Genomic DNA, 27,266 nt, shown 5'->3' on the forward strand with positions numbered 1-27,266 from the left:
ACGTTTTTGTGCAGAAATCTGAGTTTCTGTTACGGTTGATTTTTACTTTTATTGCACGGTGATCTGAGAAGATACATGGTATGATTTCTATTTTTTTTAAATTTCTTGAGGTTTACTTTGTGTCCTAGGATATGGTCAATCTTAGAGATGTCCCGTGAGTTGATGAGAAGAACGTATAGTCAGTGGATTTTGGGTAGAATAATCTGTAAATGTCAGTCAGACCCAATTGTTCTAGAGTGTTGTTTAAGTCCATTATTTCTTTATTAATTTTCTGTTTGGAGGATCTGTCTTGTGCCGTCAGTGGGGTGTTGTAATCTCCGGCGATGATGGAGTTGCTATTAATCCATTTGCTTAGGTCCAGTAAAGTTTGCTTTATGAATCTGGGTGCACCTAAGTTGGGTGCATATATATTTAAAATTGTTATCTCTTCTTGTTGAAGTGTGCCCTTTAGCATTATATAATGACCCTCTTTGTCTTTCACTACTTTTGTTGGTTTAAAAACTAAATCGTCTGAAATTAGAACTGCCACACCAGCCTTCTTTTGGCTTCCACATGCTTGGAATACTGATCTCCACCCTTTTTCTTTTAGTCTATAGGCATCCTTGCAGGTTAGATGTGTTTATTGAAGACAGCATATACTTGGCCTGTATTTTCTTATCCATTCAGCCAGCCTATGTCTCTTGAGTGGAGAGTTTAAGCCATTCACATTTATTGAGAGAACTGATAGGTAATGTAGATTACTGTTCATTCTGTTGGGTTGGATGTTGTTGCTTTAATTTCTCTCTTGAGCCATTGTACTATCTGGCCTTCAATCTTTGGGTTTTGGTTGTTTTTATATTCGTGAGTTTTTATTATGGTTTTCTGTGCATAACACTGTTTTGAGTACTTCTTGTAGGGCTGGTCTTGTCTTGGTGAATTCTGTGGGAATGTCTTTATTTCTCCTTTATATAGGAAGCTTAGTTTTGCAGGGAAAAAGATTCTAGGGTGGGCATTGTTTTGTTTCAGAAGAGTGAGAATCTAGTCCCAGTCTGTCCTTGCTTGTATAGTCTCATTAGAGAAGTCTGGTGTTATTCGAATTGGCTTTCCCTTGTATGTCACTTGCTTCTTTCATCTTACAGCTCTTAGAAGGGCCTCTTTAGTTGATATTTTGGTCAGTCTGATGACTGCATGTCGTGACGTCTTCCTGTTTGCATTGAATCTCCCAGAAGTCCTCTGAGCTTCTTCAACTTGTATATTGAGATTTTGAGCAAGGCCTGGGAAATTTTCCTGTATTATATCTTCAAATAGCTTGTCCAACCCTTGGGTGTTGTCCTCTTCCCCTTCTGGTAACCCTATGACCCTCACATTAGGTTTGTTCACATAATCCCACATCTCTTGTAGGCTTTGCTCTTTTCTCTTGTTTCTCTGCTCTATCTCCGTGATGGTTTTATTTAGTTGGAGGGTGTTATCTTTAATCTCTGAGATTCTTTCTTTTGTTTGCTCTACCCTGTTCTTGAAACTTTCCACTGTATTTTGTAGTTCCCTGAATTGATTCTTCATTTCCAGGAATTTGGTTAAACTTTTCTTCATTGTGTCCATTTCTTTTTCCAGTTCCTGGAGGCTTTTTGTGGTTTCTTTGTGTTGGTTATTGAGTTGTTGTTGCAGTTTGGTGAGTGCTCTTATGATCCACATAGGAAATTCCTTTTCTGTCATTTTGGTTGCCTGATTTTGGTTGGTGTCCATTTCTAGGGGGCTGGTGCTCCTCTTTGGGTGTGTGTTTTCCGTTTGGTCCTTCATATTTCCTGAGTTCTTTCGCTGATTTCTTCCCATGTTGATTAGTTGTTGTTTCTTTCCTTTAGGTTATTGTTTGGGTATTCACACACCTTGTTTAGTTTCTGAGGCGTTAGGTGGTGTCTGTGGGTGAGATTGGACCACTCCCTGTATATTGAGTCAGTGGGTGCCGTGGAAAGGCTGTGCAAGATGCCGTCCCTGTCAGTAGGTGGCGTTTGCTTGGAGGAACAGGCTATGCTGTTGATTTTGTGTCCTGTTATCAGCTCTTGTTCTGGGCAGAGCTGGGTTGGGTAAGCCTGCCCTCAGGCCATTAGCAGGGTTCAATGTTCTGTCCTCTGCTTCCAGGAAAAGCTGTCAGGGCAGGGCTGGGATGGTCCGGCTCAGCCAGAAAGTCTGCTTGTGGGGGCGGGGATGTCTGGGACCTGCAGTCTGGAGTGGGCCTCGCTTCTTTCCACCCTCTCCAACTCCGCAGCTACTCCTGGGCCTCTGTCAGCAGGCCAGACCACACGCCACCAGGCCTCTGCGGATTGTTATGCCGGCGGGGAGGTCCCCTGCACAGAAACACTGCCTGGGCTGGGCGCACAGCCTCCCTTTGGTGGGAGGGTTGCCCTCTACAATGGTGATCTGCCACTGTAGGCATACACACCTCAGTGGGCTGTTCACAGATATCCCTTCTGTGCCCCAGGGAATGTTATACCTTGGTGCACGGTATCTGGTCTGTAGGTCCGACCTCTGGGTCCCAGAGTTCAAATTGTATCCCAACCAGGGAGAGGAGTTCCGGTCCCAATTCGCCCACAGTGAGCCCAAGCTGTGTCTGTGTCTCTCAGCATCTTAGTCGGCACCGTTCTCCTGGGAACACCATGCCAGCAGCACCTGGGAGGGCTGGCGGGTAGGGAGCTCACAGTCTGAGTTCCCTTTAGTCAGCTATAGGGTCCCAAAAGGGAAGGTCCCGTTCCCTGGAGGTGCCTCTGGCTGGTGGCTGTATTGTCTCTCTGGGCAGCCGCAGGTAGGGGAGGCGGGGGGGGGGGGAGGAGAAGGCAATATGGCACCTGCTGCATGGCTCAGGTCTGTGCACACGGAGGTGCCGGGAGAGATTTGGGAGTCTAGTGCAGCGTCCACTACAGGCTCACTGCTGGCTGGCGGCGGCCATCTCTGGGCTGGTGTCCGCAGGTCTCTCCACCCGCTGGGGAGCCCTCCAGCAGTCCCAAATGCAGGGGAGGGGAAAGGTGATTTATCCACCTACCCTTCCCTCTGGTCTCAGCTTCCAGTTCTCCTCCGCAGTTCTCCTCCTCCCGTGGAGTCTCTCAGGGTCTCAGGTACCCCTCCTTCCAGCCATCATCTGCTGTATGCTCGCCTTCTTGCTTCTTTTTTCTAATTTCTGCTAGAATCTGTCTTTTCTGCAGAGACACTCTTTCTGGCGGTGTTTCTCGTCCGGCATCTTGATCCTCCCCTCAATTTTGCTTATTTTTTCAAAGAACCATCTTTTTGTTTTATTACTCTCCTGAATAGCTTCCCTGTTTTCAATTTCGTTTAGTTCTGATTTGATCTTGTTGATTTCACTTCTTCTGCTGGGTTTGGGGTTGGTCTGTTCTTCTTTGTCCAGCTGTTTGAGTCGTTTCATTAGATTGTCTATTTGTGATCTTCTTGTCTTTTGGTTATAGGCATTTATGGAGATAAACTTTCCTCTCAGAACTGCTTTAGCTGTGTCCCAGAGGAGTTGATAACTTGTCTCTCCATTGTCGTTTTCTTCACAGAATTTTTTTATTTCCGTCTTGACTTCTTCATTTATGAAGTAATCATTTAGTAGGAGATTGTTCAATTTCCACGTTTTTGCGTAGAAATGTGAGTTTCTGTTAGGGTTGATTTCTACTTTTGTTCTACTGTGATCTGAGAAGGTACATGGTATGATTTCTATTTTTTTTAATTTCTTGAGATTTTCTTTGTGTCCTAGGATATGGTCAATCTTAGAGAATGTCCCGTGAGCTGATGAGAAGAACGTATATTCAGTGGATTTTGGGTAGAATGTTCTGTAAATGTCAGTCAGACCCAATTGTTCTAGAGTTTTGTTTAAGTCCATTATTTCTTTATTAATTTTCTTTTTGGAGGATCTGTCTCGTGCCGTCAGTGGGGTGTTGAAATCTCCGGTGATTATGGAGTTGCTATTAATCCATTTGCTTAGCTCCAGTAAGGTTTGCTTTATGAATCTGGGTGCACCTAAGTTGGGTGAATATATATTTAAAATTGTTATCTCTTCTTGTTGAACTGTGCCTTTCACCATTATATAATGACCCTCTTTGTCTTTCACTACTTTTGTTGGTTTAAAAACTAAATCGTCTGAAATTAGAACTGCCACACCAGCATTCTTTTGGCTAATATTTGCTTGGAATATTGATCTCCACCCTTTTATATTTTTAGTCTATATGCATCCTTGCAGGTTAGATGTGTTTCCTGAAGACAGCATATACTTGGCCTGTATTTTCTTATCCATTTAGCCAGCCTATGTCTCTTGAGTGGAGAGTTTAAGCCATTCACATTTATTGAGAGAACTGATAGGTAAGGTAGATTACTGATCGTAATGTTGGGTTGGATGTTGTTGCTATGATTTCTGTCTTGAGCGATTGTAATATCTGGCCTTTAATATCTTTGTGTTTTGGTTGTTTTTATATTCGTGGGTTATTATTATGATGTTCCATGCGTAACGCTGTTTTAAGTAGTTCTTGTAGGGCTGGTCTTGTCTTAGTGAATTTTCTGAGCCTTTGCTTGTCTGAGAATGTTTTTATTTCTCCTTCATATACGAAGCTTAGTTTTGCAGGGAATAATATTCTAGGCTAGGCATTGTTTTGTTTCAAAAGAGTGAGAATGGGGCCCCAGTCTCTCCTTGCTTGTAAAGTCTCATTAGAGAAGTCTGATGTTATTCGAATTGGCTTTCCCTTGTATGTTACTTGCTTCTTTTGTCTTATAGCTCTTAGAAGGGCTTCTTTAGTTGACACTTTGGTCAGTCTGATGACTGCATGTCGTGACGTCTTCCTGTTTGCGTTGAATCTCCCAGGAGTTCTCTGAGCTTCTTGAACTTGTATATCAAGATTTTGAGCAAGGCCTGGGAAATTTTCCTCTATTATATCTTCAAAGAGCTTGTCCAAACCTTGAGTGTTGTCTTCCTCCCCTTCTGGTAACCCTATGACTCTCACATTAGGTTTCTTCACATAATCCAACAGCTCTTGTAGGCTTTGCTCTTTTCTCTTGTTTCTCTGCTCTATTTCTGTGACTGATTTGTTTAATTGGAGGGTGTTATCTTCAAGCTCTGAGATTCTTTCTTCTGTTTGATCTACCCTGTTCTTGAGACTTTCCACTGTATTTTGTAGTTCCTTGAATTGATTCTTCCTTTCCAGGAGTTCGGTTAAACTTTTCTTTATTGTGTCTATTTCTTTTTCCATATCCTGGAGGCTTTTTGTGGTTTCTTTGTGTTGGTTATTGAGTTGTTCTTGCAGCTGGGTGAGTGTTCTGATGATCCACATACGAAATTCCTTTTTTGTCATATTGGTTGCCTGATTTTGGTTGGTGTCCGTTCCTAGGGGGCTGGTGCTCCTCTTTGGGGTTGTGGTTTCCGTATGGTTCTTCATATTTCCTGAGTTCTTTCACTGATTTTTTCCCATGTCGATCAGTTGTTGTTTCTTTCCTTAAGTTATTGTTTGGGTATTCACACACTTTGTTTAGTTTCTGAGGCGTTAGGTGGTGTCTGTGTTTTAAATTGGACCACTCCCTGTATATTGAGTCAGTGGGTGCCATGAAAACTGTGCAAGATGCCGTCCCTTTCAGTTGGTGGCGTTTGTTTGGAGGAACAGGCTATGCTGTTGATTTTGTGTCCTGTTATCAGCTCTTGTTCTGGGAGCAGCTGGGTTGGGTAAGCCTGCCCTCAGGTCGTTAGCAGGGGTCAAAGTACTGTTCTCTGCTTCCAGGGAAAGTTGTCAGGGTGGGGCTGGAATGGTCCCGCTCAGCCAGAAAGTCTGGGTGTGGAGGTGGGGCTGTCTGAGACCCGCATTCTGGAGTGGGCCTCGCTTCTTTCCACCCTCCCCAACTCCGCAGCTACTCCTGGGCCTCTGCCAGCAGGCCAGACCACAAGCCACCGGGCCTCCCTGGACTGTGATGCTGGCACGGAGGTTCCCTGCACAGGAAATCCACCTGGGTTGGGCGCATGGCCTCCTCCTGGGAGGAGGGTTGCCCTCTAGGACGCCTATCCGCCCCTGGAGGCACACACACCTCAGTAGGCTGTTCACGTATAACCCTTCTGTGCCCGGGCAATGCCTGCCCTCGGTGCAGGGGATCTGGTCTGCAGGTCCGACCTCTGGGTCCCAGAGTTCAAACTGTATCCCCACCAGGGAGAGGATTTCCGGTCCCAATTCACCCACAGGGAGCCCAAGCTGGGTCTATGTCTCTCAGCCTCTGAGTCGGCACCGTTCTCCTGGGAACATCGTGCCAGCAGCACCTGGGAGGGCTGGCGGGTAGGGAGCTCACAGTCTGAGTTCCCCTGAGTCAGCTGTAGGGTCCCAAAAGGGAAGGTCCCGTTCCCTGGAGGTGCCTCTGGCTGGTGGCTGTATTGTCTCTCTGGGCAGCCGCGGGTAGGGTCGGCGGAAGTGAGGAGGAGGCAATATGGCACCTGCCGTGCGGCTCGGGTCTGTGCACACGGAGGTTCCCGGAGGTAATTGGGAACTTGGTGCCACGTCTGCTACCGACTCACCGCTGGCTGGCAGTTGCCGTCTCTGGGCTGATGTTCGCAGGTCTCTCCCCCCGCTGGGGAGCCCACCAGCAGTCCCAAATGCAGGGGAGGGGTAACAGCAAATCCACCTACCCTTGCCACTGGTCTCTGGGTTGCTCTGGTGGTCTCTGCCTCCAGTTCTCCTTGCAGACTCCTCCCGTGGAGTCTCCCGGGGTCTCAGGTAACCCTCCTTTTGGCCCTGGTCTGCTGTATGCTCTTCTTCTTGCTTCTTTCCACTAATTTCTGCTAGAATCTGCCTTTTCTGCAGAGACACTCTGTCTGGCGGTGTTATTTGTCCGCCATCTTGTTCGATACGCTTTTTCTTATTACTCTTTTGTGTTCTTCCCCTGTGGTACTTTTCTCTTACTTTCTCTCTTTTTCGTTTCCCCCTTAATAAATATAAGTAAAACTGGTGTGGCTTGTGGTTGTGTGTCCTGCAGATCGAGCTTAAAATAGAAAAAAGTCTGTGCACAGCTATTGATAAAATTAATTATCAATACACCTACAAAGGAAAAACCATCAGAATAATGCCAGACTTCTCAACTGAAACCTACAATCAGGAAGATACTGGAGCCCCATTCTCACTCTTCTCAAACAGAATAATACACAGCTTAGAATCTTGTACCCTGCAAAACTACGTTTTATACATGAAGGAGAAATAAAGACCTTCTCAGTCAAGTAAAGACTGAGGGAATTCATCAAGACAAGACCTGCCCTCCAGGAAGTACTCAAAGAGTGTTACACACGAATCAGCACAATAAACACTCACGAATGTAAAATCATCCAAAAGCTAAAGGTCAAATCCAGACACCACAATTAATCAAGAAAACAAAGGAACAAAGTTCTACTCAACAGGATGAACAGAATTCTGCCACACTTATCAATTCTCTGAATAAATGCAAATGGCTTGAACTGCCCACTAAAGAGACAAAGGCTTGCCAAATGGATACATGTACACAAGCCAAATATCTGCTGTCTTCGGGAAACACATCCTACCCACAAGGATGCATTCAGACTCAAGGTGAAGGGATGGAAAACAATATTTCAAGCAAATGGAAGCCCTAAGAAAGTTGGCGTGGCAGTTCTGATTTCAGATAACTTTGTCTTCAAATCAACAAAAGTAATGAAAGACAAAGATGGTCCCTATATAATAGTGAAGGGTACCATTCAATAAGAAGACATAACAATTCAAAATATTTATGCACCTAACTGAGGTGCACCAAGATTCATAAAGCAAATCCTACATAATCTAAACAAAATGATAAATGCCAAAAGCATAATAGCCAGGGATTTCAATACCCCTCTGACAGAACAGGACAGATCCTCCAAACAGAAGATACAAACAAACAAAGGACTTAAACAGAACTCTAGAACAAATGGGCCTGACTGACATTTGCAGAACATTCCACCCCCAAACCACCCAATATAGTTTTTTCTCATCAGCTCATGCAACATTCTCTAAGATTGACCACATCGTAGGCCACAAAGCATGTCTCAAAAAATTTTTTATAAAATTAGAAATTATGCCACGCATCTTCTCAGATCACAGTGGAATAAAATGAGAAATCAACTCCAACAGAAACTCTCATATCTACACAAATTTATGGAAACTAAACAACCTTCTGCTGAATGATTACTGTGTTAAGGAGGAAATCAAAAGATTTTTTGAACTAAATGATAAAGGAGACACAAGTTATCAAAATCTTTGGGACACAGCTAAAGTAGTCCTCAGAGGAAAATTTATAACCATAAATGCCTATATCCAAAAGACAGAAAGATCACAAATAATCAATCTCATGAATCATCTCAAGGAACTGGAAAAGGTTGAGCAAACCAACCCCAAACCAGCAGAAGAAAGGAAATAACAAATTTCAGAATAGAACTAAATGAAATTGATAACAAAAAACTATACAGAAGATTAATAAAACAAAAAGTTCATTCTTTGAAAAAATAAAATTGACATGCCTCTGGCTAGATTAACAAGAAGCAGAAAAGTAATAGCTCTAATAAGCTCCATCAGGAATGAAAAAGGAGAAATTACAACTGATGCCACGGAAATACAAAATATCATCAATGAATACTATAAAAAACTTTATGCACACAAACTGGAAAATGTGGAGGAAATGGACAAATTCTTAGAAACACACAGCCTCCCTAGGCTCAATCAGGAAGAAATAGAATTACTGAACAGATCAATGTCAAGTACTAAAATTGAAAAAGCAATAAAAAAACTTCCAGAAAAGAAAAGTCCTGGATCAGATGGTTTCACACCTGAATTTTACCAGACCTACAAAGAAGAACTGGTGCCTATCTTGCACAAATTATTCCACAACTTTGAGGAGGAAGGAATCCTCCACATTTTATTTAGCCAACATCACCCTGATACCAAAACCAGTAAAGGACACAACAACCACCAAAAAAAAAATTACAGACAAATATGCCTTACGAATATAGATGCAAAAATTCTCAACAAAATCCTAGCAAATGGAATACAGTTGCTTATCAAAAAAATAATCCATCATGACCAAGTGGGCTTCATTCCAGAGATGCAGGGATGATTTAACATATGCAAATATATAAATGTAATTCACCACATAAATAGAAGCAAAAACAAAGACCATATATTCTCTGAATAGGTGCAGCGAAAGCATTTGACAAAATTCAACACCCTTTTATGATAAGGACGCTACCTAAAAATGATACAAGCCATATATGACAAACTCACAGCCAACATCATACTTAATGGGAAAAAATTGAAGGCATTCCCACTTTTATCACCTCTTCTATTCAACATAGTGCTGGAAGTCCTAGCCAGAGCAATCAGATAAGAGAAACAAATCAAGGGCATCCAAATGGGGGCAGAAGAGGTCAAACTATTGCTCTTTGCTGATGCTATGATCTTATATCTAGAAAACCCCAAAGATTCTGCCACGAGGCTACTGGAATTGATCAACAAATTCAGGAAAGTCTCAGGTTACAAAATCAATGTACAGAAATCAGTAGCATTCCTATATGCCAGCAACAGTCCAACTGCGAACCGAATCAAAGACTCAATACCTTTCACAATAGCAGCAAAGAAAGTAAAATATCTAGGAATATATTTCTAGGAATATATTTAACTAAGGAGGTAAAAGACCCCTACAGGGAGAACTGTGAAACACTGAGGAAGGAAACAGCAGAGGACGTAAACAGGTGGAAAACCATACCATGCTTATGGGTTGGCAGAATCAATATTGTTAAAATGTGTATCTAAAACTTAAAAGAATCAACAAGAAAAAAAATCAAACAACCCCATCAATAAATGGGCAATGGAAATGAACAGAAACTTTTCAAAAGGAGACAGAGTAATGGCCAGGAAACATATAAAAAAATGCTCAACATCTCTAATCATTAGAGAAATGCAAATCAAAACCACAGTGAGATATCACCTAACCCCAGTGATACTGGCCTCTATTGAAAAATCCCAAAACAACAAATGCTAGCGAGGATGTGGAGAGACAAGAACACTCTTACACTGTTGGTGGAACTGCAAATTAGTGCAACTTCTGTGGAAAAGAATTTGGAGATACCTCAAAGAGCTGAAAATGGAAATACCATTCAATCCAGCAATACCACTATTAGGCATTTACCCAAAAGAACAAAAGACATTCTATAATAAAGACATCTGCACCCAAATGTTTATGGCAGCACAATTTACTATTGCAAGGACGTGGAAACAACCCAAGTGCCCATGAATTCATGAGTGGATTTTTAAAATTTGGTATATGTTTACAATGGAATATTACTCAATTATAAGAAATGACAGTGATCTAGCACCTGTTATGTTTTCCTGGATTGAGCTTGAGCCTATTATCCGAAGTGACATAACACAAGATCGGAAGAATAGGCTCCACTTGTACTCACCATCAAATTGGTACTGAATGATTAACATTATGGTGCTCACATGGTAGTAATATTCTCCAGGGATTAGGGAGTTGTGGGGGGTGTAAACTCACAACTAAAGGCCACGGTGAGCATTGTAGAGGGGAAGGGCATGCCTCTAACCCTCGCTAGGGAGAGGCAAAGACATAAAATGTAACCAAAATGTTTGTACCCTCATAATACCCTGAAATAAAAAAAATAAAATGTCTATACTACCCAAAGTGATCTACAAATTCAATGCGCTCCTTATTAAATTACCAACATCATTTTTCACAGATCTAGAAAAAATAATTCTATTCTTGATATGGAACCAGAGAAGACCCTGTATAGCAAATGCAATCTTAAGCAAAAAGAACAAATTGGGAGGCATCAATTTACCAGACTTCAAACTATACTACAAGGCTATAGTGACTAAAACAGTATATTACTGGCACAAGAACAGAGACATCCAATGGAACAGAACTGAGAAAAACATCCTCATATAGCCATCTAATCTTTCACAAAGCAGACTAAAACATAAACTGGGGAAAAGAATCCTTATTCAATAAATGGTGCTGGGAAGACTGGATAGCCACATGTAGAATACTGAAACAGAATCCACAGTTTTCACCTCTCACAAAAATCAATTCACAGTTGATAACACACTTAAGGCTAATGCATGAAACTTTAAGAATTCTAGAAGAAAATGTTGGAAAAACTCTTATAGACATTGGCTAGGTAAAGAATTTATGAAAAACACCCCAAAGGCAATCACAGTAACAACAAAAATAAATAAATGGGACCTGATCAAATTAAAAAGCTTCTGCAAAGCCAAGGAAACTATCATGAGAGCAAACAGACAACCTACAGAATGAGAGAAAATATTCGCATGCTACACATCTGATAAAGTGCTGATAACTAGAATCTATATAGAACTCAGGAAAATTAGCAAGAAAAATCAAACAATCCTGTGAAAAAGTGGGCAAAGGACACGAATAGAAATGTTGCAAAAGAAGATAGACCAATGGATAACAAACATATGAAAAAATGCTCAACATCTCTAGTCTTCAGGGAAATGCAAATCAAAATCACAATGAGATATCACTTAACTCCAATGAGAATGGCCTTTATAAAAAAATCCCAAAACAATAAATGTTAGCATGGATGTGGAGATATAGGAACACTCCTACACTGCTGGTGGGACTGAAAACTAGTGCAACTGCTGTGGAAAGTAATATGGAGATACCTCAAAGAGATACAAGTAGAACTACCATTTGATCCAGCAATCCCATTACTGGGCATCTACCCAAAGGAAAAAAAAGACATCCTATAAAAAAGACATCTGCACTTGAATGTTTATAGCAGCACAATTCACAGTTGCAAATATATGGAAACAACCCAAGTGCCCATGAATACATGAATGGATTAATAAAATGTGGTACATGTATACTATGGAGTTCTACTCAGCCACAAAAATAATGGTGATCTAGCGCCTCTTGTATTATCCTGAATAGAGCTGGAGCCCATTCTACAAAGTGAAGTATCCCAAGAATGGAAAAACAAGCACCACATGTACTCACCATCAAAATGGTATTAACTGATCAACACTTAAAATGCATATATAGTAAATAACATTAATCAGCTGTCAGGCAGATGGGAGGTGGAGGAGAGGATGGGTATATACACACTTAATGGGTGTGGTGCACACCATCTGGGGGATGGACACACTTGAAGCTCTGACTTTTGTGGGACAAGGGCAATATACGTAACCTAAACATTTGTACCCCCGTAATATGCTGAAATAAAACAAATTAAAACAAAACAAATCACTTAGTGCATAGAAAGTATAAAAAAAATACAAACCCCCTATATATTCCACAGCCTCTCTGCCCACTGGGAGAAGAAGTCTTTGCCCATTCCTTTTTGTGCTTCCCAATTGCCTTATCCCAGACTGGGAAAAATCTTATGGTTTAGTTAGACACCTAACTCCTTTAACAACACAGACTTTCTCTCTCAGACTCTCAGAAAAACTTAACTGAGACTTTACATACAATCTTCTTTTTCCCTTTATTAGGCCTGGATTCCTAACTCTATAATTTTAACAAAAAAGTAAAAAAAACAAGATAAAAGGAACCAGTAAGTAGGAGAGAGAGAGATGTAAAAAAGTTAAATATATGAGAATATATTTCTGGTAAGGAAAGTTAAAAAAAGAGAATAATTTTATATTAAAAAAACTAAATGAAATTTTTATTCTAAAAATAACTGGTGATTTAATAAAAATTGGAACAAAACCAAAATGTCCAAACATATCAAAGATAGTCCATACAAGTCAATATATGGTTCGTGGAGGAAAATTTACAAAATGATTTTATATATAATTAAGTTAGCTAAAATAAAAGATAAATCTCTGATTAGAACAACAAAGTTCTCTATTCTCAATTTATGAGACTTATGTATAAAGCCTTTTGGATTTCTATTCTTGTACACATATTTAAACTAATAAACAAGATAAATCAAATGTTCAAAACTCAAAAGGTTCAATATACTACTGTAAAATTAAAATATAAAATTTATTAAACTTTCTATATATCTTTTGTCTACTATAACTACAATTACTAAATTACTAATGTTAAAATAAAACTCACTAAACTATGTTTTGTGATAAATTCAAGGTCAACAGGAAACAGCCAGTTACTCATTTAAAACTAAAAAAAGAGAGAGAAATAAAACAACCTTTACAGTTTCATGATTCCTGTCCTTCCTCTTCTCTCACTTTTAAAGCTGTCCATTTTCACCCCCCTCCCCCTCTATAACCCAAATAAAACTCTCAACTCAGATAAGGACATCTCGACTTCCATGTCCAACAAAAAGCAAGTACAGAAGATGAGACCTCCACTCATATTCCCCAGATTTTGAGTTCATTAAATAATTTTTTTTTTTTACCAAAGAGAGGGGGAAATAAAAGGCAATATTACTAATAACTTATCTAACAAAAAGTAAACTATCAAAGCAAATTAAAAAAATAAACTCACAACACTACACTTGTATCTTTCCCTAATTACCCAGCTAAAATAACCATTGTAAAAGTCAAGGATTTAAGACAGTTACAACAAAAACTACATATAAAGATAAAAATGCCTGGTTAAAGTAGATCAAATATTCTGTCCACACCCTAAATAGGAGCTATTATTATGCCTGTGCAACAAAAAGATCGGAGACACAAATAATTCCCTTTCCACTTGGATGGTCTAAAAATTCCATGGACCTACACTATATGGTAACTCTCTTCCAGGAGACCACAACATGAAAAAATAAATCATACAAAACCCTATCATTATTTTTCCTGGACATTAGAGGTCTGGGGGTCAGCTCTCAAAGACCATAAGACCACTAGCATCTGATGGCAACTTCACCTCATCTAGACAGGAGGAGAAAGCGACGTCTCTTAGAAACTTGATGGTACAATAAAAGCCTGGCCTTCAGAAAACTACAGAATCAGTCTTCCCTCTCCATACCCTGAAGAGACATCTGGTAGTATTATAAAGACTGACTATTTGAGGTCCTGCCAGAAAACTGGAGTGACACCTACACTTTGATGCAATTGGCCATCCTTTTTATCCTGATATTCCATCAACTCCCAGTTGAGAAAAAGGGACATCAAACAAAGAAACAAAGATAGATACTCCCAGAAAATCTTTTAATCCTCATATATGTATATTTTTTAGACAGAGTCTCACTCTTTTGCTTGGGCCAGAGTGCTGTGGTATCAGCCTAGCTCACAGCAACCTCAAACTCCTGGGCTCAAGTGATCCTTCTGCCTCAGCCTCCCAAGTAGCTGGGACTACAGGCATGCACCACCACGCCTGGCTAATTTTTTCTATATATGTTTAGTTGGCCAATTAATTTCTTTCTATTTTTAGTAGAGACGGGGTCTTGCTCTTGCTCAGGCAGGTTTCAAACTCTTGACCTCGAGCGATCCTCCCGCCTCGGGCTTCCAGAGTGCTGGATTACAGGCATGAGCCCCTACACCTGGCCCCATATTTTTATTAATACTATTAAAGTCTCCCAAGGAATACCAAATAAATTAAGAACTAAAAATCAAATAACTACTAAATTTAAATCCTTATTCTTCTAATAGTCCACTATAAATAAAAATATAGACTAAATCAACTACATATATTATAATCAACAAAAATTTATGAATTACACCAAAATGCCATAAAAATATAGCCAAACTAGGACCCATCAATGAAATAACCTAAAAAAATAAAATGACTTTAAATATAATATTAACAAAAAAAATATGTATGTCACAATTAGAGATCAGTACAACACTTACATTTCCCAAAACACAACATCAGATGATGCAATCACCAAAAGTATACAAGGACTAACTACCTTGACTAAAAACTCAAAAATAGATGACCCTTTCACTAGCCTCATAGAACAGTGGTTTAAAAAATAAAATTGGTTGATGACATCAATAGTAACTTCCTTAATTATTATATTTAATGTCTTAATATTAATAAAATATTACATTATCCCTTATATTAAAAGACTAATCCACAAATTAATAAAAACAGCCGTAACTAAACAACCTCTTCCACCTCCATATAAAAACAAGTTATTATTGTTAAAAAACCAAAAACACCAAAATCAACTCCTCCTCACTAAATTAAAAGAAAAAAAATGTCTAATATAAAAGAGTGGGAAATTGTAGGAGGAGGTGACCTCGGCCTAATCTTTTCTGCCAAAGAAATATTCTGTCTGATATCCAACTTTATATAATTATTAATACATAACACAAACTGTACAATAACAATAACCTGTTTAGTCTCCTTTATTACAATACCAAAAGACCCCACATTTACTAACTTTAACTTTCTTGTTCTTTTACCCCAACAACACGCCCTAGACAAGCAGGTAAGGGCAAGATTGTGAGGTCAAAGTCCTTATCAATGGGATGAGACCACAGCCCTAGGTCTACATTAAAGATAAAAAGGTGAAAAACTTACCTGTAGCCAGCTGCTGGTTGGTTACTTCTGCTGCCCCTACATGCCCTTCTGATCAGAAATAAAGATTTTGCCTTGCAGAGACAATTTACAGTGTATAACATGTATGACTGTTTTCTTTATGACACTACGGGTTACTTCCAACACTTTCAATCTCTTTCCCTGAGTTGTTCAGATTGAATAATTTCTATTGATCTCTCTTCAAGTTCACTAACTCTTTTCTTGTCTCCATTCTGTTATTACACCCATCCAGGGAAATTTTTACTTCGTTATATTTTTCACTTCTAAAATTTCCATTTGTTTTTCCTTTAAATATTCTTTTTTGTGCTAAGACGTTTTATTTCTACATTTGTTTCAACATTGTTTGTGATTGCTTGTTTAAGCCTTTTTACTTACTACTGCACCTTTAAAGACTGATGATCCCAACATCTCGGTTTTGCACAAGTGTCTGTTGATTGTCTTTTCCCATTTGAGTTTTCCTGTTTCTTCATATTTTGCTTAAATTTGAATTTATTTGCTGGACATTTTGAATATTAGGTATGAGACTCTTGGTCTTATGTAAAACCTATGGAATATGTTGCCATTTCTATTTTAGTAGGTAGTAGGTAGTCTACCTCTCTTCACAGGCAGCCCCCATGCCCTTGTCCTTGTGATGGGACCAGGGCAAGGGAAGAAAGTGGGCCATGGGAGGGGGGTCAGTTGAAGATGGGTTGAGTTTTTTTTAATTTTTTTTTTTTTTTTTTAGAGACAGGGTCTTGCTCTTGCTCAGGATGTTATCAAACTTATGACCTCAAGTGTTCCTCCTGCCTCGGCCTTGTGGAGTGCTAGGATTACAGGTGTGAGCCATCACAACTGGCCATGATGGGGTGAATTTTTAGGGGGGACACTATTTAAGTCCCTGAGGCATATGAAAGCGCAGAGGACAGACTGCCAGCTCTGGGCAGTGGGGGTAGGGTGGGGTTGTGGGGAGGGGCAGTGAGACTCAGCCAGTGCGCAAGCGCCTGCCTCAGTGCGCATGCTCACTGCACGCCTTCCCATCGGCCCTTGCGCACCTCGTGGTGAACGCCGGGGAGCTGAGTGGGTGCAGTTAGCGTCTCTCCAGTCTGAATTCTTTTCACCAACCGAGACTCAGTGGGTAAGTCCAAAAATCAGTCCCTTAGGAGTTTAAATGTGGGTTAATGTGGGGAGAAGCCAGTGGTCTTTGGGAGGGGCCAGTAGCGCTGTCCATAGCCTCAGAGAAGGAAGGGCTTCAAGATCATCGTCCTCTTCACAGGTGGCGACGCCGCCATGGGCCTTGTTCTTGTGGTGGGGCTGGGAGAAGGGAGGAGGCGGGGACCCCAGAGCCCCACCGCGAAGGGTCTGGTGAAAATGGGGCGAGTGCTGAGGTGCTGTTTGAGGTATTCCAATCTCGGGGGTGCCTGGAAACCCAGACGACGGCGGACTGATCCGGGTGTTCTCCATGGGGACTGGGGCAGAGCGGGCGGTAAGGAAGGGTCCGGAAACTGGGAACCCTGCGTCCTGGTGATCACGTCCCCGAGGTCTGTGTAGTGCCCCACAGCGGTACCGAGTGAGGAGCGCGCCCACGTTTGTATCTTGTATCGCAGTTCTCGCCTCCGCCATGGCGGTTGGGAAAGAACATTAGTGGACGCCACAGGAAGGAATGGGCGGGGCTGAGCGCTTCTACAAAACTCGATTTTAGGGAGGATGTGGGTCTAGTGAATGTGAGTGTGACGAAAGCAGTAGTCAACTCCAGTTTTAGTTTTCTAGCTGTGTTTTCCTAAATGTGTCTATGATGGAGAGTTTAGTTGTGAAACCAAACTTAATCAGAAATGTTCTCTATATGTCGGGTGCAGTGGCTTGCACCTGTAATCCCAGCATTTTGGGAAGCTGAGGCTGGAAGATGGATTGAGGCCGGGAGTTCGAGGCCAACCTGGGCAACATAGCAAGACCCCATCTCTACAAAAAATACAAAATAATTAGCTAAGCATGGTAGTGGCGCCTGTAGTCCTGACTGCCCAGGAAGCTGAGGCAGGATTGCCTGAGCCCAGTAGTTGGAGGTTACAGTGAGCTATGATCATGCCACTCACTGTGCTCTAGCATTGCCAGCAGAGTGAGACCCTGTCTCAAAAGAAAAGAAAAGAAAAGAAAAGAAATGTTCTCTGTCTTTTGCCATGAGCCTTTAGACTACTGGTCCCCAGCCTATTTGGCACCAGGGATTGGTTTTATGGAAGACAATTTTTCCACACGGGGGAGGCGGTGAGGGGGATGGAGGATGGGGGGGGGTGAGGGTGGAGCTCAGGTGGTAATGTGAACAAGGGGGAGCGGCTTAAAAACAGATGAAATTTTGCTTGCTCGCTGGCTGCTCACCTGCTGTGCAGCCCCAATTTCTAAGTTTTATGAAAGACAATTTTTCCCCTGGAAGGGGTGGGGGCAGAGCTCAGGCAATGATGTGTGGCCGCGTTCCTAACAAACTGTGCGACTCTTCGCCAGTACCACGCTGCAGCTTAGGAGTTGAGGACTGTAGCTTTAGACAATTACTCTGCCAGCTTGGCCAACATAAATGGCTTTGCAAGTGTTGGGTAGGCCTAGGTGCTTATGCTTACCTTGGGACTTATTATGAAAGTATTTTCAAAATTAAAAAAATTACAAGTTAACATTTGGCCATGGAAGTGGTCAAATACAGCCATACTCTTAAGTGCATTTTCCAAATCACAGTATTCTGCTTTCAGTGTGAACTATGAGTCACCGAGGAAGATCAACTTACAGGCCTAGAGGAAGAAGAAGTGAAGAAGAATTTTCTCAGCAGGTTGGGCCTGTGGTTGTGCTTTAACATTTGATGTTTTCTATCAGCAGAAATTCATTTTAGTGATAATGTTCTTGACCTAGTATAGATAAACTGGTAAAGGTCTTCCGTGCTGATTTAAAAAAAATGTTAATGGAATCTTATGAAGGAAACATTGATCCAAGAGGATTATGTTCTCTTAAGTTCCTTAGATTTTTTTCCATAACTTCCTTCTCATGCTTATCCATGACAGACTGTACACATCCATCCCAACATAGGTTAAAATAGCTTCCAAAGTCCTTGCAGGTAACTTTTTTCTCGGAGTAACTTCTCTGTGGGAAGAGTTAACTTTATTAAGAACAAGTATATAGAATAGTGTTGGAGAAGACTTTCTAATGATCAGAAATGTCTGTGTATTCTGTATATTTATATTACTGATGTATATTAATAACAGACATTTTTTATTTGCGCGCACACACACACCCTACATGCCTCTCCTAGGCCCAGCAGGCTGGTGATGAACGCCGTGGTCAAGATGAGCCACCAGCTGGAAACCAGGATGTTAATCCTGATCAGGAGATAAATGAGGGAGCACCTGCAGTTCAAGGTGAAGGGAAAGGGAAGAAGGATGCCTATTGGTGTGCGTGTGTGGGGGAATGTGTGTATAGGTGCCTTATGCATTGTGACGTATCAAGAACAGGAGGAAAGAAAACAATAGAAACAATATCTGAAAATTAGCTGGAAAAGCGAAGAGGATAGAGTTTGTAGCTTAGCTTAGGGAAATCCCTCACTAATATAAAATTTCCTCATTTATAAATGAGAGAACGGAGGCTCAAGGATTGTGTTTTATCAAAGAACACTTATGACTGGTGAATATCAAATGTGTATTTTGTTTGTGTCTTCTTACCATCTATGTTACTGTAAAAAGAAGTGAATGATTTTGGTTAAAATTCTTAAAATTCAAATGGTTGTACTGTAAGGTAGCTCAGTACTGGCCCAAGAATAGACTCAGTTTAGTGGAGTGGGAGCGACTCCTAAAATGAGTCAATGACTGTTGGCCACTGTTTCCTTTGATTGATATTTTTATATGGCAAATTTGATAAAAGCTGATAATTCAGGGTACTGGCATACAGGTAGCTGGTTTAGTATGATTTTTAAGTGGCTTTTAAGAGGTGGTTAAATTCTTTTATGGTTAGAAAAACCAAAAATTTAATTACCTTGAGACCAACATGAGACAAATTATTTCTCCCAGGTATAGTATTTGAAGCAAAATATTGACATAATTCAGGTCATGGATTATTCTAGTAGTTCACTGTTAAATTTTTCTAGAATATGACTGACAACAATGCCCATTAATTTCCTTCCACATACTCCCTTATTCTCAATGTAAGATAGTATATTTGCTGTGATTGACAAATAATGTTGTTATTTTTGGTACTTTGTTCTACATGGGATTCATTTATGGAATATTACATTTAGGACCTTTGGACTGAAATATAACTTTATTTTAACAAAATTGTTTTTGTTTTCCTACATAGGGAGTAGGTGTCACGACTATAAGATTTTTCCGTAATCCCTCAAATCCATTCAGCTAATCCCTCAGAAATTTACATTTTAATTGTAATTGAAATCCTATCCATGATGTTGACTTCAGATTTCTTAGCTGATGTTTACTTCTCTTAGTGTGCTATGGCAAAGTACAGGAATTATATATGTCTTAATGGTTTATCCTTAGATTGTCATTTAAAATAAAGATTTCAAGCTGGGCACGATGGTACAATCCCGTAGTCCCAGATATTTGGGAGGCCGAGGCAGGAAGGCTGTCTTGAGCCCAGGAGTTTAAGCCCAGCCTGGGCAATATAGTGAGACCCCATCTCTGAAAAAAAAAATAAAGGAAAACAAACATGTGAAGTCCATTCTTAGTTGCTGCTAATGTTGCAAAAATAACTCTTTACTGAACTGTACACTTAAAAATGGTGAAGATGGTAAATTCTGTTACTTTTGGTTTTTACCACAATTAGAAAAAACTGTCTTCCTGAAGTTCAATGTAGTTGTCGTATATTCTTTTTTATTTTTATTTTATATATTTTCAAAACATAAAAATTATAAAAAGGTTTTGAGACTAGTACAATTAACTCATAGTTTTCCCTAAATTCACCAATAGTTAATAGTTTCTGCCACATTGGTTTCATATCCTCTTCCCTTACTCCCTTCCCCCATCACCCCCTCACACATACACTCATTAGATTATGTTGTTATTAATGCTGAATTGTTTAGATCAAGTTTCAGGTTTATATCAAGTTTCAGGTGTTATTGCTCTTTACCCTAAGTACTTCAGTGTGTGTACAAGGTCTGTCCAGAAAGTATCCAGCCATGTAATATGAATATGTATATTAACAATGTCTGGATACTTTCTGGAAAGACCTTATATATCCTAAGAACAAAGAAAAAGTCATTCTCTTGGATAACCACTGTACAATCATCAAAATCAGGAAACTTAACAATTAGAAAATGTAGTCACTTAATATATACAGCATATATTTAAATTTCCCTAGTTGTTCAGATAATTTCCTTTATAGATTTTTTTTTTCTGATCCAGAGTCCAGTCCAGGATCATGCATTACATATAGCTGTCATATCTATTTAGTCTCCTTTAATCTGGAACAGTTCTTTGATTTTTCTTTGTCATTCATGACACTGACATTTTTGAGGAGGACTAGTTGGTTTGTGGAATGCATCAATTTGGCTTTTTCATTTATTTATTTTTTAATTTTTAAATTTTTTAATCTTGGAAATACAGATGCGTAGAATTCATTTATTTTTTAAAGACTTTTTTTCATTCGCCTTTATTGGTACCTACTTAGGTCTTGTGGCATGCTACATGCTAGGGGTCTTAGTGCTAATGAGAGACATGGTTTCAGCCTTGAGTTGGAGAGACTCAAGCAAATCAGTAATTTAGTGTGAAAAGGACAGTCATAAGTACAATAACAGTTAAGTGCAAAGGGGACAACAAAGTTGTCTGAAAGTGGTCTTGGCAAAGGAAGAGAGTAATATTTTAAAAACACTGCTTTCCTGTTTTCTGGGATTAGACTTCTGAAATAATGTTCCTGTGATTCTTATGCAACACCTTTATTATCACACTATCCTAAGGCATTTATTTAATGACACGGAGGGCATGATTATTATTTCTTTATTCATATTTCATGTCTTACTGCTTAAATTGATAATATTTTTTTATTTGTAAGGGCCTGACCTGGAAATTGATGTCCAGGAACTAGATGAGCCAAAGACTGGGCGTGAGCGTGGAGATGGTCCTGATGTCCAGGGGAAAAGTCTACTGAATCCAGAGCATATTAAACAGCCCGAAGCAGGTACATAATTCATTTAGCATGCAAATTACAAAGTGTCTGTTTCCACAGTATTGTATTTTTAATGATACAGAGGCAATATTACTGCTACTTTAATAATAGAGTTCTTATATAAAGATTATTTGAAACATAGTTCAGACCCCCAAATGCCTGACTTACAGACTATCAGATATAGAAACAAGCTGAGTCAAAACCATACTGAATTATAAAATATGAAAGCATTTTATTACTTTTGAGTATAATTCCTTAAACCAATAGCTAATAATTTTTATATGTGTTGTAAAGGTTGGCTTTTAACAAGTATGTAATACATTTATAACACATATCAGTTTGTGCAAAATATGCTGAAGCACTGAAGTAGGTTCTAATACTTTCTCTTAAATAATTTGTGAGATTCTGGGTGAATCCCTTAACTTCTAAACCTGTATTTTCTCTTTTTTTTTTTTTTTTTTTTTTTGAGGCAGAGTGTCACTTTGTTGCCCAGGCTAGCGTGAGTGCCGTGGCATCAGCCTAGCTCACAGCAACCTCAAACTCCTGGGCTCAAGCAATCCTCCTGCCTCAGCCTCCCAAGTAGCTGGGACTACAGGCATGCGCCACCATGCCCAGCTAATTTTTTCTATATATATGTTAGTTGGCCAATTAATTTCTTTCTATTTATAGTAGAGACGAGGTCTCGCTCTTGCTCAGGCTGGTTTCGAACTCCTGACCTTGAGCAATCCACCTGCCTCGGCCTCCCAGAGTGCTAGGATTACAGGCGTGAGCCACCGTGCCCGGCCTGTATTTTCTCTTATAAAAATAGTGAGTTCATTTCCGATGTTTAAAAATCATTTTCAATTCTGATTTTTTTCATACTCTGGTTCTGTTGAATACAATACATAAGGATACAGAGATCCTCTGCTTTGCATGATTTGTTTATCATAGATCATCAAACCCTGGCCTAAGTCATAATATATTACACCATCTGAATTGAGATTTCATTGCTACTAAGAAAATGAGTAAACACTCTGCCTGATGTTTGTTATTCTTTGTGGAGACCCTAATGCCTATTCTTAGATTCTGTCAGTTTCTGAATTCTCTGGTTCTTAAAGAATAATTATACTTTAAATCCTTCCTCCAATGAAAGCTTGAATGATTGAATAATAAAATGGTGAGACTTTCTGGTTTCTGTGGCTGATAAAGTAGGGAGAGTGCATATAGGTCAGTGATGCTCAAGGTGGGTGTGATGCCTATGCTAAGCACACTTCCTGCCCCACTGTCAGTCTTCACAACCTACTATTTCTAGTAAGACCACAGACATTATATAATATAATCACCTCTAACCATAGCATATGTTACATGTAAGTTCCCACCTTGAGACATCAGTTGATAAGATTTAAAGTTTAAAGGCTAAGACTGTAGTTCTTTCTGAGTGATCAACTTAAGTATGTTTTACACATGTGTTTTCCAAATTGCTGACCATTAGTTATAAGAGCTTCTGAATTAAAGGAAGCACTTGATGTTTAGGGAAGAAATGGCCTTGCATTACTCTTCCAAATGTTTTCATTTTACATTTCTGATCCATTCCATTAGAATATTTACATTAAAAGGTAGTTTTCTGACTACTTCCAGGAGTCTACTGAACATGGCTAAAATGTACTCTTAGGATGATTATAGCCTTAAATACATATATGATTAAAAAAGAAAAAGGTAGTAAATTATGAGTATATACAAAATAAATTTAAAACAGTAACAAAATAAGCCTAAAGAAAAAGGAAGTAGATACATAATAAAAGTAAGCACTAACCATTAGGAAAAGGAAAAATAATGCAGCTAATACATAACTCAAATAGATTGTTCTTTTAGAAAACATCTGAATATAGGATCCATTCAAACCTCTCAAGTATTCACAATAAGAAATAGTGAGACACCAACAGATGCTGAGAATATTATATAATTATATATTTATATATTTGACTTCTAGATTTTTTTCTTTCTCTCTACCCCTCCACCTTCCTTCCTTTTTCTTTTTCTTGCTAGACTGAGAAACTATGTCTCCTTCACATTTTGATGTTACCTGTGATAGTAATGGCTTAGAACTACTGTGACCATATAATGTATTGTGCAAATTAGAATACTTTTAAGCATGTAAAGAAGCATTATTCCTGGTTACAAGCAGGAGTATGGGTGAAAATGGGGATGAATGGTGACCCTATACAAAACAACTACATAAGCCCCCAAAACATTTTTTTTTTTTTTTGAGACAGAGTCTCGCTTTGTTGTCCAGGCTAGAGTGAGTGCCGTGGCGTCAGGCTAGCTCACAGCAACCTCAAACTCCTGGGCTCGAGTGATCCTCCTGCCTCAGCCTCCCGAGTAGCTGGGACTACAAGCATGCGCCACCATGCCCGGCTAATTTTTTATATACATATCAGTTGGCCAATTAATTTCTTTCTATTTATAGTAGAGACGGGGTCTCGCTCTTGCTCAGGCTGGTTTTGAACTCCTGACCTTGAGCAATCCGCCCGCCTCGGCCTCCCAGAGAGCTAGGATTACAGGCGTGAGCCACCTCGCCCGGCCGCCCCCAAAACATTTTTGCACTTTGGTACAATAAATAGAAAACAAATGTAATCCTAGCCTTTATATTTACTTCACTTAAGCAGTTCCAAGTGTGACATTACTGTTTTAGGTATCCTATATTCAGAATGTTATTTCAAGTGAAAACATTTAAATGAAGCTTCAAACATTTTTCTCTTGTTTCTCAGGATTATTTGTTGTTTACTTGGATTTTTACTAAAATTAGACACAATTTTTGCTTTCTACTTAAAACTACCTTTAAATAGATTCATTGAATTTAATTCGTTGTTAACTTGAACAGCCTATTTCTTCATCCCACTAGAAAGAGTAGTGTGTTTAAGAAATATTGTTAATATGCCTGAAAGTCTACCCTCATAGTCTGTGCAAAGATTTAACTGGATTGTAAGCCATATGATCACCCTTAGGGTTCTTGTTTTAGTCCGTTTTATAAAACCCAAACTGTAGTGTCCTTTGTATTTAGTGTCATCTAAATAAAGTTCCAAGTAATGTTTTTGTTTGTGTTACAGGTGAAGGGCAATCGTAGACTTAAAAGAAGACAAACTGAAATGATGCAGGCAATTCTTATATTCAACATTTGACTGTTAAAATTTACTCAATAAAGTTTCACCGTTTTCTCCAAAGAAGTCTTGCATATCTTTTGTTGAATTTTTTCCTACGTATTTGATGCTATGAAATATGTATATTTTCTTAGATCTTATATTCTGTTTGAGTTGGTAAATAGAAACATAATTTTTATGTATTGATTTTCTTTCTATAAAGCTACCTTGCTAAATATGCTTATTCTAAAAGGTTATATCTACATCTTTTTCAATTTTCAGCTTACACAATCATGTCATCTTTGAATAAGAACAATTTTTGAACAGAGGGAATGTCCTGAAAAGAAGGCAAATATATTTTTTGTCTCTTTAAAACTTTCCCCACTCTTTTTGGGAACTGCAGCCTGGCCTGCATCACTGAGGCAGGGAGAAGGTCTTTTGTTCTTTGTGTCACAGGATATAGGTCAGCCATCCCAGACCAGCACCAGCCCCCAAGGTGGGCCCAGGTGGGGTATTGTCTTTGGCAGAGATGGGATGATTAGAATCATTAACACAGTGACCTAGAACTGAGGGCATTCCCTTTAAAAGGTCTGTATTTATGCTTATTTTCAGGAAATTTGGATTTTGAGACAAGAAGATCTACCATTTCTCCTCTTTTACTGGCTCTTTTTCTCCTCAGACTACTTGTTCTTCTGACATGACCTTAAGGACAAGTGCTGAGCTGTCGGTAATATTTTGTTTTGCCATTTTAAACATTTTTACACTTTTTAAAATTTCAAAATATTAATGGGGTATGAATGTTTTTGTTATGTGGATACCTTTTATAATGCTTCACCTTAAACATTTTTGTTTCCTTTTCTGATTTTATGACTTTGGGCAGACCACCCACCCATATAATGCTGAATAGAACTGGTGATAGTGGACATCCTTGTCTTATCCCTGATCAGAAATGGGAAAATTTAACATTTCACCATGATGTTTACTTTTATTTAGTGTAAAGATACACTTTATCAGAGTAAAGTTGTTCCATTATATTCTTAGTTTGCTGAGAGTATTCATCTTGGATATATGTTGAATTTCATCAAATGCTGCATCTATTGAAATGACCATAGCATTTTTCCTTCCATTCTGTTAATGTGGTGAATTACATTGATAAGTTTCTACACTTAAACCTGCAATTTGGTCATGGATAATCTATGTCCTAATAATTTTTTAAAGGATTTTCATGTATATCCTCACGAGTGACATTATCCTATACTTTTATTTCATGTGCTCCTTTTGTTGCACTTTAGTATCAAGATTACGCTAGCTTAATAAATGAGTTGCGAATGTAAAACCTCTTTTTATTGTCTGGAACTGAAGTCTCTGCAAGGCTGTAAGTAATGTAGGGCTAGGCTTTCCCATGATGAACTGTTTTTGGATTGGTCCTCTCTTTTAGGTTTGGACCCTACTTAAAGGGCAGTGACAAAAGGGACAGCTCCAGGTTCCCATCCTTTCAAACTGCAAGTCCCATCTTCTCTGCAAGATGCCAACACTCTGAAAGCTGCCTGCTCCTGTTTCTGAAAGTCACTATTTTATTAATTTTCCTAGATAATGATCTGTGCTTATATATGGCTATGAATGGGCAGACTAACCCTGGAGCTGTGTATAATAATGACAATAGCTCCATGTATTGAGGGCTTTTTTTTTTTTTTTTTTTTTTTGAGACAGAGTCTCACTCTGTTGCCTGGGCATGAGTGCCGTGGCGTCAGCCTAGCTCACAGCAACCTCAAACTCCTGGGCTCAAATGATCTTCCTGCTTCAGCCTCCCGAGTAGCTGGGACTACAGGCCCGTGCCACCGTGCCTGGCTAATTTTTTTCTACTTTTTAAGTTGTTTGGATAATTTCTTTCTATTTATAGTAGAGACAGGGTCTCACTCTTGCTCAGGCTGGTCTCGAACTCCTGAGCTCAAGCAGTCCTCCAGCCTCGGCCACCCAGAGTGCTAGGATTACAGGCATGAGCCACTGTGCCTGGCCTGAGTTTTAAAATCTAATGACAGGGATTATCAAAAACATTCATTGGTTGTGTACTATCAGTCACTTACTTGTGCTAGGTTCTGTACATGGATGACCTCTAAATCCTTGCAAAGAAGACGAGGCAGAGTTTTTACAAAATTGACTATGACTCCAGTGAAATAAGGGAATGCTTCAGGGCATACTTGGAAAGTCCCTTCTGGGAGTAGAACACATGCCCCATTTGGAGGTCCCTGATAGCACAGCACCCGCCCCCCACTTGGAAACTCCCCCCGCAGGTGTGGTTCCCAGTAGCTTTCCACTGCAGCAGCCCCAGCCCACGGCTAACTGCTAAGTTCTGCTTCTGTTGATTGCTTGCTTGCTCAAGCTGCCAGCTTTTGCCCTATATAAGGAGAATGAAATTTCAGTCGGGGCTGCTCTCCCTCCTTGCACAGAGTGGTGACAGCCCCTGCACAGGCAATCCTAATAAAATTTGGCTGATTTGACCTTGGTGTCCCAGTCTCATCCATCCGCTGGTTCAGAACACCAATAAGAAGCAGATTTTGGGATTTGGTGTTGAAT

The 27,266-nt window shown here is 39.6% G+C and overlaps 1 protein-coding gene across 1 annotated transcript; it reads left to right on the top strand.

The window, feature by feature from the left end:
• The first annotated feature begins 16,452 nt into the window (after positions 1 to 16,452).
• Positions 16,453 to 24,773, top strand: GAGE10 (G antigen 10). Its single transcript, XM_012738182.2, has 5 exons — positions 16,453 to 16,570; positions 18,165 to 18,241; positions 18,719 to 18,824; positions 21,463 to 21,588; positions 24,663 to 24,773. Exons 2-5 carry the CDS (start codon positions 18,173 to 18,175, stop codon positions 24,677 to 24,679), a joined length of 318 nt encoding a protein of 105 aa, XP_012593636.1. The 5' UTR covers positions 16,453 to 16,570; positions 18,165 to 18,172; the 3' UTR covers positions 24,680 to 24,773.
• The last annotated feature ends 2,493 nt before the right edge of the window (positions 24,774 to 27,266 follow it).

This window comes from Microcebus murinus, chromosome X (assembly GCF_040939455.1).
Source record: "Microcebus murinus isolate Inina chromosome X, M.murinus_Inina_mat1.0, whole genome shotgun sequence".
NCBI lineage: Eukaryota > Metazoa > Chordata > Mammalia > Primates > Cheirogaleidae > Microcebus > Microcebus murinus.